Source organism: Pyrus communis, chromosome 7 (genome assembly GCF_041283825.1).
Source record: "Pyrus communis isolate YQ-2024b chromosome 7, ASM4128382v1, whole genome shotgun sequence".
In the NCBI taxonomy this organism is placed as follows: domain Eukaryota; kingdom Viridiplantae; phylum Streptophyta; class Magnoliopsida; order Rosales; family Rosaceae; genus Pyrus; species Pyrus communis.
The window spans coordinates 291,933-304,131 of NC_142571.1; the positions used below are offsets into that span (position 1 = coordinate 291,933).

General features: G+C 33.4%; 1 protein-coding gene across 2 annotated transcripts; it reads left to right on the forward strand.

The window, feature by feature from the left end:
• The first annotated feature begins 998 nt into the window (after positions 1-998).
• On the forward strand, positions 999-8,947 carry LOC137734752 (vicianin hydrolase). Of its 2 annotated transcripts, none has more exons than XM_068474030.2 (13): positions 999-1,514; positions 1,612-1,681; positions 2,115-2,173; positions 2,347-2,422; positions 2,963-3,040; positions 3,160-3,247; positions 3,349-3,601; positions 7,308-7,423; positions 7,538-7,761; positions 7,977-8,008; positions 8,099-8,201; positions 8,287-8,395; positions 8,532-8,947. In XM_068474030.2, the coding sequence occupies exons 1-13, from the start codon at positions 1,302-1,304 to the stop codon at positions 8,698-8,700; spliced, it is 1,590 nt and encodes a 529-aa protein (XP_068330131.2). In that variant the 5' UTR covers positions 999-1,301; the 3' UTR covers positions 8,701-8,947. The 2 variants fall into 2 exon arrangements, with proteins under 2 accessions (XP_068330131.2, XP_088553368.1); XM_088697242.1 differs by having other exon boundaries at positions 1,070-1,514; positions 2,945-3,040.
• The last annotated feature ends 3,252 nt before the right edge of the window (positions 8,948-12,199 follow it).

Sequence of the window (12,199 nt, forward strand, 5' to 3'; positions counted from 1 at the left end):
ATTTCTTATTCATGTTCTGTTTTAAATAGAGACTTAAACTGGTAATTTCATAAGGTTTTGGTTGACAATGAGTATTTTATTAATTAATAGTAAAGATAAAATATTATAGATATAGATTAAATAATAAAGAGATTATATTTACACATCCCAAATTACTTCTCCCACACCTTTTTAAAAATTTTAATATTTTCTATACAACACTAACTCTTGATAGAAAAATATTTAAAAAATTAAAAGGTGTGAGAGAAATAATTTGAGATGTGTAAATATAATCTTCCTAAATAATGTAATATTAGAACCTTTCTTTTTAGTCTGACACTACACTAAATACTTCACTAAATTAGTCTAGCTTAGTTTATTCTAAGCTAATCCAACCTAATCCCTAAAGTTAGTCCAATTCGAAATAGGTCGATGTAACAAACGCACCCTTAAAAATAAAAGTTTTCATTCAACTAAAATTCATAGATCAATCCTCCGATTTTCTTGTGTTCATGGTGAATATTGTTGAGTGTCAATGTGTCATACAGTGTCCCGATAATGAAAATCTTGAGCCTCCTTTCCTATTCGTCGTGATGGTAATTAAGATGCCTAAAAGATCCATGGATCGGATACGATTGGTTGAGAGAAGATATCCCAAAGGCTCAGCCAAATAGATGGTTCAGGTTTAGCATGTTTGAAATGGTATTTATTGGGCTATATGTACACGCATCTTTATAATGAGGACTAATCAGTCATTGCAGTCTGTAAAAGTACGGTCCAATTGAGGAATTTGTCTTTTCATCGTACGTACCCAGCCAATAATATGAGTTGTCCGCTTCAGTGACAATTTAAATTACTTTTAACTTTTTAATAAGGACAAGAGTTGTTTGCCCTTCTAGTTTCGATGCTCTTCTGCTTTCTTGTGATCACGGTTAAATTACGTTAATATTTTATATTACTATTTATTTTTATTTTTATAAAAAAATAATATAAAATATTAAAATAGTTTAATCGTGACCACACAAAATAAAAAAGTACGAGAGAGCATCAAAAGTCCTTTTAATAATATGAGAAACATGCACGGCTTTTTATAACGTAGGAGTGTGACCTGTCTGCAGCTATCTTGGACTTTCTGGAAAATGATTATTTCCGATCATTTCTATCAAATCCTCTCAATTCATTAATTCAATTCTTATAATTTGATCAAACGATTAAAATTATTATAATTTTTAAAGAGTACAGAGATTTGAGAGGATCCTTTCCGGGCTCTCTCTCTATATAGTATATGATAAGACTTGAGAGGTTGAAGGTGGTATTCCAAAATGTTCAATGTATTTGAGCGGCCGAAGAGAACGAGTTGTAGAAACATGTTGGGTAGTAAAGGAGGACGTCTTCTTTTTTGCTTCATCCTCGTGCTTTTTGCTTTGTTAGCAAGTGCTACTGTGGAAGTTGAACCGAGTCATTATTCGATGCCATTTAATCGAACTAGCTTCCCACCTGGGTTCATCTTTGGAGCTGGTTTAGCTGCTTATCAGGTGAGAACATTTACTTTCAGACATATTGAGAGCAAAGCTAGCACTACATGTAATTATATATATATGATCTCTTTTAAATATTTTCTCCCATGCATAGTCTGAAGGAGCAGCTCTTGTTCACGGAAAGGGACCAAGTATATGGGATACCTTCACTAGGGAACATCCAGGTCTCTGTCTCTCTTTCTCTCTCCCTCTCTCGTAATTGGAAGTAGAAAGGGTGTTAATACTCTGAGCTTAATTCATATCATACATGCTTGGCTGTTTGTTAAGGAAACGACGAAAGGGCTATATGTATTTTATAACATATGCGGGGTAAACGGCAACCGGATCCAAAGAAATTGAGCCCAATGATCAAATAATCCACATCATTAAAATCTGATACAACAGCTACAATTATTATAATTTTAGAGGATCTCCTGTTTGTAGTCGTTGGGTCAAATTTTAATGATTTTTATCATTTAATAAGTGAGCTCAGTTCTTTTGAGTCCAGATAAGATCCGGTATCAGGTAAACGTGTACTTTTAACATTATTTAGTGGATTTTTATTGCAAATGATAAAAAATCAATGTCTTAATTATAAGAGAGAATTTTTCATGGCAGAAAAAATTTCGGGTGGTAGCAATGGGAATGTAGCCAATGATTTTTACAATCACTACAAGGTTTGCTCCATCACTCGCATATATTATATATTATATATGTTTGACTGTTAGTTATTCATCACTCGTATGTATTATATATGTTTGACTATTAGTCTCCGTTAGTTATACTTTACCTAATTGAAAAAGAAATTAATTATGTTTGGATTAATTGAATGCTACATCGTCACGCGCAGGAGGACATAAAATTGATAAAAAAGATCGGCTTGGACTCCTTCAGATTTTCTTTCTCATGGTCAAGAATACTACCTAGTAAGATTATAGATGCATCTATGAATTTCCATTATACTGCTCAAAATTTGACTAAATTATAAACTACATTGAAAAAGTTATGAAACTATGCATATTAATTACAGTGAAACAGAGAAGATTAAGATTAAGATTTAGAAAGGAATGAAACCTTGTATTGATATTTATGAGTTGAACAGACTATAGAAAATGAGAAGGAGAGCTTACAATTTATACTCACAAAACAGTGAACAACAAAGTTCTTAAGCCTACAAATTAAACTAACTGTATAACCTTCTACCATACTCTTCTAATAATTTTCATCAGCTAAACCAATCTCCGTCTTTCAATCAAAATCCAATCTCCACCATATATCTGATACTATGAAAGAGTATCGGTCATTCTTTTGAAAATAGAAAGTGCTGGTCAACATCGCAGCCAGTTCCCAATTATTCTACAATATATTTTTTTTTTACTGAGAGTCTGTAATTGGATAATGAATTTAAGTAAACTAGGTTCAAGGTTCATTTAACTTAACAACTGTAGTTGTTTTTTTTGTCACAGAGGGTACAATTAAAGGTGGAGTGAACCAAGAAGGAGTCAACTTCTACAACAATCTGATAGATGAGCTCTTATCCAATGGTATATATCCACTATTCTTCTTCAAAATTAATGCCTCCCTTTTATTTCTTCATTAATTCAGCGCTTTAAATCAGTCCTTCCAAGATCTTTGGCTTATCCCTGCTCTCCCATGTAAACAGGAATTGTGCCTTTTGTGACCCTTTTCCATTGGGATACACCACAAGCACTTGAAGATGAGTACGGTGGATTTTTAAGCCCTAAGATTGTGTAAGTATATTGAACTGAAGGATACAAATAATTAACCAAGTTTTAATCTACCCTGATGATAAAGTTGTAAATGAGAATATGGATCATTTGATCATTAACAGGAATGATTTTCAAGATTATGCCAATTTTTGTTTCAAAACATTTGGGGATCGTGTTAAGCATTGGGTGACATTGAACGAGCCTATTACATATTGTGTTAATGGATACAATGGCGGTACTAATGCACCCGGTCGATGTTCAAACTATGTCGGAAATTGCACTGCTGGTAACTCTGCCACTGAGCCTTACATTGTTGGTCATCATCTACTACTTGCTCATGCACATGCTGTGAAGATATACAGGCACAAGTATCAGGTTGGCTCCCATCATGTTTTCATTTGTTTTAAAATAGTGCATGGCTACATTATTTCACGGCTATTTCATATGAAATATTCCAGAGTTTTTATTTAAAAAGGGTCCGTCTACGGTACCTTAATAAAGTATTCGGTACCATTTAATTTGAACATTATACTATAATGCAATAACGTCCAATTATAATGTACTATCTTAAGTTCTTAACAGTGTAATCTAACATTCACACCATAAAGTGCAACCTTGGTATAGTAATACCAACGTCATTTGGTGTAATTAAATATAACGTGAATATAATTACGTAACCTAACTTGGAGTGTAAATTTGAAGTAACCTAATGTACACCGTAAAGGGAAACCTTGGTATAATAATACCAACGTCATTTTGTCTAATTAAATATAATGTTAAGATAAATTATGTAATCTTGGAATGTAAATTCGAACGATCATGGTGTATCCTTACCTTAATTGTAGGTTGACATCATGTTGTAAATCTTGTGTAAGTTCATAACATTAATCTCTAGTAATAATATATGTCTATATTGTAATAGTACGTCATTGGTATAATAATAAATGTTAATTTCGTAATTCAACCACGATAAAGTACAAAAACCTACCTTGACAATGTAATAAAATGTCCACAATGTATGCAACCTTATTATAGTAATAATCATGTCATTCTTTGTCATCAACTTAGACCAATGGCGTAGCCAGAATTTTCAAATAATAGAGTCATAATATCGATCAAAAAGGTTCATTGGGCATTTCATTGAGCACCTAGTAGACATCTGTTAATTCCTGTCAACATATGTTAAAAGTTTATGCCAACATATGTCGACAACTACAATTACTTGTAGAGGCTTCTCGGTGGTGGATGTAGGACACTGTGGAGTAATGTTGAAGACTGTCAAGCATTTTCAACTAAAGTATTTCATACAAGGAGATAAAAGGAAAACAAATATGATAGAAGAGAATGGAAGAAGTAGGAAGAAGAGGTTGTAATTTAGTTTGCCCTAACTGTTTATAAGGGTCAAATACAATATATAAACAAATATATATGGAGTTTTTAAATAAGGAACTGTAATCAAAAGGGTTTATCAAAATTTTTAATTAACCAAAAACCATCTACTAACTTTATTTAATAAAAATAGCTTAAACTTTAATAAAAATGATTCAAATTTTAATGAAAATGACAAAAGTTTTACATAACAACAAAACAGACAAAAAAAAAAAAAAAAAAAACATGTATTGACGCGTGCGACCCTGCATCACACTCACATCACATACACACACTCTTCCTCACTTAACCGTTCAACCTCTTTCTCTCTCTTCCTCTTTCATATATTCCTATCCATTTTTTTCTCTCAATTCACTTCACCCGTCCACATCAACTTTTTCTCTCTTTTTGTTTTTGTTTTTTTTCACATCTCCCCACTCTTCTCTCTCCTTTCACCTCACTCCATAAACATTTTATTTTTATTTTATTATTTGACTATTCTTTCAATTGTTTTTGAATAAATTAAGTAATAATATTACAAAATCAAAAATAAAGAAAATTTTCATTATTCAGTTTTATGAATATTAATACTGTGATTATTTCTTAAACAAAACATTAACTACTTCTTAAACTGAACACTATTTCTTAAATTGAACATTAACTACTTCTTAAACTGAACACTATTTCTTAAATTGAACATTGATTACTTCTTAAACCGAACACTATTTTTTTAAATCAACATTGACTACTTCTTAAACTGAACAGTATTTCTTAAACTAAACACTAACTATATCTTAAACGGAACACTAATACTATCATTACTTCTTGAACTAAACACTAACTATTTCGTAAATTGAACACTGACTATTTCTTAAATTGAACACTAGTACTACTACTATTTCGTAAACTAAACACTGACTATTTCTTAAACCGAACACAATAGACTATATATTAAACCAAGTAATTGTACTATCACCATTTCGTAAACTAAGCACTGACTATTTTTCAAACCAAACACTAGTATTATCACTGTTTCGTAAACTAGTACTATCACTATTTCGTAAACTAAGCATTGACTATTTTTTAACAAAAAACTAACTATTTCGTAAATTAAACATTGACTATTTCTTAAAATCGAATACTAGCACTATCACTATTTTTTAACTATTTCCTTACAAATTACTGGGTCAGCAATATTTTTTTTTATCTTAAATTTCTCTCTTTTTAACTTTTTTTGGAGTTTGTTGATGTCAGTTTAAAAGGATTTGGTTGGCACTACCCTCACACTCTCTTACTTACACACACACACACACACACACACACTCTCTCTCTCTCTCTCTCTCTCTCTCTCTCTCTCTCTCTCTCTCTCTCTCTCTCTCTCTCTCTCTCTCTCTCTCTCTCTCTCTCTCTCTCTCTCTCTCTCTCTCTCTCTCTCTCTCTCTCTCTCTCTCTCTCTGAACCTTTTCCTTCCCGATGAAATATTTAAAAAGTAATTTGGGTGCAACTTTTGCACTAACATTTTCTGTTGAAAATTACTAGTTTTCTTTTTTTTTCTTTCTATACGTAAACAGATTTCTCTCTCTCCCTCTCTAAAAGAAAAAAAAGCCATTGAAGCTTCACCCTCAAGTTTTCCTTCCCAATGAAATGTTTTAAAAATAATTTATTTCATCCATCCATTCCATCTCATCATTTTAAAAATAATTTATTTCATCCATCCATTTCATCTCATCATTTATTGTACTACTCCCACTACTTATTTTGCACTGCATGTGAGTCTTCTTATCAGTTCTATATGCTCACAGTCACAGCAGAGGCTTGATTTGATAATTGAATTGGTTGGCGCGTGCTTACACGCAATTTGGTTGGATTGTTTTTTATTTTTTATTTTTTATTATTTCTTGTCCTTATCATTAAATAAAGTTTGTATATGATTTTTTATTAAAATTTAAAATTTTAAAGTCATTTTGGTTAGTTTTTCTTTTTAAATATTGAGATAAAAAACAACCAACGACCCTATAATGGCGCCGTCACTAACTTAAACTTTATCATAATTATGTAGTCTTAAAATGTAATTGTGAGCTATCATAGTGTATCTTAAATGGAACCGAACGAAAAGCGAATTTTTAGAGAAAAGAGAAAGAAAAGGGTATGTGGCCCATTTAGTTTGATAGATAGGTGGTGTTTGTTCAGTTCGTCCTCTCGTCTCTCATCCGCATCTCTTTGTTTTTCTCATAGGTCACCATTTTCACTCTTGGATATTTCTCATTTTTGTCTCCAATATAAACTTGGGAATGATCTTATCTAGCAAAACACTTGGCTACTTAATTATACTTCCCAAAAAATATTTTCTTTTCATTTATAAGTGAGAGGTCTTAAGTTCGATTCTCTCTAAAAACGAATTTGAACCACATTATTACTAGCTTATTATGAGAATTAGCCTACTCCCTCACCTCTTAGTCTAGATAATATCGTTTGTTTTAAAAAAATAATGTCCAAAGAAAAAGTATTGACACTTTAAAGTTGCTTTAAACTTGAGTTATATTTAAGGAAAACTAATGAAAATGGTTTGAAAAATTTGAGTTTTAACGATAAAGACAAAATAAAGGGTAAAATGAATAATACTAGGATTGACTTTTTAGTGTAAAAATATGATTTTTCGTTAAAGTGAACAGTATCGCGGGCTTTTCGTTAAAACTCTCTTATATTTATTCAGGCCTCTCAGAAAGGACAAATTGGGATTACGGTTGTGACATTCTGGTATGTAGCAAAATCTGAAACAGCTGCAAGTAAGAGGGCGGCCTCCAAGTCTCTTGATTTTATTTTCGGCTGGTGAGCAATTAACCAAGTTTCTAAATCTCCAATCAAAATTAATTTAAATTAGTTAGGTAGCTAGGATCGTTGCATTTGAATTATTAAAAAAAAAAAAAAAGAATTTTTACGTAGGTTTGCTCGTCCTGTTACATTCGGTGAGTATCCCAAAACTATGAGGTCTGCGGTGGGAAATCGGTTGCCTAAATTCAGCAAAGCAGAATCAAAGCTTCTTAAAGGATCCCTGGATTTCCTTGGTGTCAATTATTACACGAGTACTTATGCAGATGCTTCCTCACTCTCCACTGTTACAACTGTTAACCAAAGTTTCTTTGGAGACATGAATACCGCTCTCTCTAGTAAGTAGTGCTAAAGCTATATGCATGCTCAACTCATATATATTAATATTAATCCATCCTCATTTACTAAATACAAAATTTGACATATATATATTTATACACACACACACACACATATATATATATATAGATATATGTATATATACATATTTATATACAACTCAAATGTGTGCGTGTCTCTTCTGCTAATTTGCTCTTCTGCCATGCACATGCAGCGGAGAAAAATGGGGTTCCTTTGGGCACACCGGTACTCTCTCTCTCTCTCTCTCTCTCTCTCTCTCTCTCACACACACACACACACACACACACACATTTGAGCCTGCTTTGGTTTTTGCAGACTGCTTTGAGGTGGCTGTACATCTACCCAAAGGGAATTCGAGAGCTTATGCTGCATATAAAGGAAAATTACAACAACCCGGAGATTTACATTACCGAAAATGGTATTGTATACAAATTAATTATTTCGCATAATTGATGCTATATATATTATGTGAATTTGAAATGTTAAACTTTGATTTTTTGTAGGTGTTGGCGAGGCAAATAATAGCTCCCTGCCTATTAAGACTGCCCTCAAGGATAGTACCAGGATTAGATACCATTATCAACATCTTCAATATCTTTCGAAAGCCATCAAGTCAGTACAAAGGATTTACGGATATGGTGTCAACTACATTTAACTAATCAAAAAGCAAAAAACACATATAATCTATACATTGCAAATCAATTCAAATTTTGATACGGAGTTGATGTTTAATTCAATACGTGTGCAGGGAGGGCGTTAAGGTGAAGGGATACTTTGCATGGGCACTTCTGGATGTGTATGAGTGGGACTCAGGCTACACTGTTCGATTTGGGCTCACTTATATTGACTACAAAAATAAAATGAAAAGGTACCTCAAGTACTCGGCATACTGGTTTAAGATGTTCCTCCTAAAATGATTGATGGTGCATGAGTGTGGAATAAGGTTATAAGAGTATTTCAATAACTCATTACTTGAAGACCAAACTCGCTCCATCTACGTGATAGAATATTATGTTTTTTCTCTTCTTGCATCAATAAGGTCTGGTCACATATAGCATCGAGACCCATCAGAAACTGTATCACTTGTTCTTGCGTCGTGTATTATTTAAGAAACTGATTGCTGCTCCTGTTTATATTCAACTTTTTTCTTCTTGGTTAGGAAAACATCGGCGTTACGAGGATATTTATTGATATGTTCAATAATTGATCACACGTTGAATATCAAATATTCGTCAACTATTACCTCGTGAAAACCAGTCCTTTAGATCAGCCCAAACTTCAACTAGTGTATAGCAATACAACAAGCTCCTGATTCAAGGAATTCAATAACCAAGAGGCAACCATATCGTTGTGTTGCCTTTATAGCAAATCATAGATGAAGGCCCATACTTACGCTAAAATTGGTCAAGCGTGCAGGATCTTTTGACCTGTCCAGGCTCCTTGCTTACTCGATAGGAACTCAACCAGTAGATAAAGGTCGACTAGCATTTGATGATAAAGCTGCTTCTTTGTTAGGTCTAGTACAGGCTGATTTCTAGTTAGTAGTGACGTTTGGGATTCCACCCCTACTATTACCAAAAATGGAAACCAATTCAATTGGCCATATTGCACGTCTAAGGTGCGAACAAATAAGGCCCAGCTAGGCTAATATGTGGAATCTCCTTTTTTCCCCTCTATCTTGTAGGAAATGCTACATCTATCTAAAACATTGATCCTTGCACTTACATTATTTAATAATTTTTTATACAATAATAGATTTACACTAAGGGGTGGAGAAATATGGATTTGGATCCGCTCCGGACCTTAGAGTCCGAAGCTTAGGAATCAATTCATTTGGGCCGCACAAATTCAATCCAACGGTCCCCATTAACTCATTTTCCTGGCTCACCACACAAAACCAACGACTCTGATTTCTTTTACACTCTAATCAGTGGCCCAAATGATTTGATCCCTAGGCTTCGGACACTAAGGTCCGAAGCGAATTCAATTCCAAGAAATATTAGTATCAAACTTGCACCACTAGATTCTTACTTAAAATCTCTCACTTACAAGTAAAGAAAAATATTATTCGACCGTAGGATTAAGGTCATCTCTAACCACGGAAGGCTAATAAAAGCTCTAGGCACAATTTTAGCCCCCAAAAATATAATTTTTTAAAGAATACAATTTTCCAAGAAAATAACAATCTTAGAAATTGAAAACAATGGGTATGATTAAAGCCAAAACCTAGGGAAAAAGTTGAGGGTCAATAGCATTGTCGTCCCCCAAATTCTAGAGCAAAAATTGAGGGGCGACAACGCTACCGACCTTCAAAACTCTAGAGTCGTAGCAACCAGATGGGGTTTCAGTCGTTTAGCTTATTCATTCGTAATATAGGCAAACTATTGATCCTTCATTAAGTTTTGAATTTGTAACTTTTTATGCTTAATTAAAATTTTACATTCTCATGCACCTATGAGTTACTTTTCTTAACCCCTTTGGTGTATTATAATTATCTTTAGGAGATCAAAGTCCCTTCCATGATGAAAGAGATGAGATGAATTTTCGTGGTGTATGGGTTCAGAAGTTAGTTAGAACTAAAAGTAGTACATCAAATAATTAAAAGTTGCTACATCTTTGAGGGACAAAAATTTATCATGCAACGAAAAAAGGGTCCAAGAGCCAAACAAAATGGGATGAGAAATTATAGCCACTAGAAGCGAACATGAAATAAATGAACATGGAGAGGGGGACAAGACTCACATGTAAGAAACATGGGTCGATCGATCAGCCTTTTGGCATTTGCCTTGTTTCCTCTAGCTACTCAATTCAAAGCAATCTCTGTTTGCTTTGGTTTGGTTCCTTGTTAGCACTCATTTACATCTGCATCTTATCCTCTTTAATTTGTCAAATCATTCTTCAAACACTTTGTTTTTATGTTATTTTATTTTATTTTATGTAATTACATATATAAGCATGAATTAAATCCTGAACTTATACTAAATCTAACTTACCTTATCCATCTCTCGTGATCATTTAGGCTAACTTCAAGGTTTGGCACACACTTTTGTATTGATAATTTGGTACAAACAAGAACACTGTCCCCCACTTCCCCTGCCTTGTCTGCTGAATATACACTTCAAAAAGTGTAATATATATTTGATGAGCAATGAAAGATTGGGATGGAGGATAACATGGTTAGTACACAAGCTTTGCACATGTATGAAAAAATGCCAAACTATTATTTTGAAATAACTTGATGCCACGTTTCATTGCAAGTTACGCGTCTGTCAAAACATATGAGAATTGATAACCACACATTCTTTTTCTCCTTGTACACAAATGTTGCTACCAAAATTATAATTTTTTTTTCTTTCTGTTTTTCTAATTAAAAGCCCGAAGGCTATCAATTATTCAAGAGGAGGCAAAAAATCACAAATTTTCTTTTCGGGAGGTTGGGGGAAAGCCTGGAAAGGAGGCGAGTTGGTTTGCCATTTGATAGTGGTGCATATGAGGAATTTGTGGACCCAATAATCAATACTATTGTTCCAGATTCGAGATGTCTAAGAAATATTTGAAGTCGAGCTTAAAGAAATTGAGGTTTCACCATAAAATTATTACCAATATGAAGATTAGCATGCCACCTTATAAGCACACGAAAAGTCACTTGCCTTGATCACCTTGTGTTGAACTTGAACCTGTGGATGTCTGAGGGACAATGTTACACTGGTGTAAAATTTATGGCCAGGTGCGATCCCAATAACGGTGGGGTGGGGGAAGGGCGACCTACGACTAATGCTTGATTTGCAACTGCCATTTAAGTCAACATTATGATACCTTCGTCTCCAAGAAAGTAAATGTCATATTTGTTCAGCGATGAAATCGTATGTAAATATTACAGTTGAATTTGTAGCGTTAATGGGTACAGATTTTTACCTTTTTTCCAATGGCAAGTTGGGGCAGCTCCACTTGCCAATTTCCTTAACTACTTCTAAGAAATGTAATTTTCAAGAACTAATAATAATAATAATAATTATGCACATCTTCTCTACTCTTATTTTACTTTTATTTAAAAGCCTGGTTGTTCAACTTCTCATTCGTATATGAGCTTAACCACTCAACAACCCCCATATATGGTTAATATAATAAAATTAATTTTGTTTTAATAATTAATTAGGTGAGTACTACTCCATTAGAAAGATAATGACGATTGGATTGCTAAACATTTGAAGAGCCATTGAAAGACCTTCACATGTATATTTTTCAAATTTATGAGATTACTTTGGTTTCAATGTGCATCCGCCATTGTGGATATTAGTTAGTCGCTTAAGTTATATTATTGTTGAACCAACAAGTAGTAGCGTGTTAAATCTTTGGCAAGATGCAGAAGGAAAGCCAGAGACACAAATTAATTAGCGCACGGAGACTACCAGCTAT

What these genes read in the sequence shown, in the direction of transcription:
- LOC137734752 (XM_088697242.1), top strand. Translation starts at nt 1,302, where the DNA reads ATGTTCAATGTATTTGAGCGGCCGAAGAGAACGAGTTGTAGAAACATG. An exon ending in AGATGAGCTCTTATCCAATG is followed by an intron (nt 3,041 to 3,159) that starts GTATATATCCAC and finishes CCATGTAAACAG; the next exon opens with GAATTGTGCCTTTTGTGACC. An exon ending in TATCTTTCGAAAGCCATCAA is followed by an intron (nt 8,396 to 8,531) that starts GTCAGTACAAAG and finishes ATACGTGTGCAG; the next exon opens with GGAGGGCGTTAAGGTGAAGG.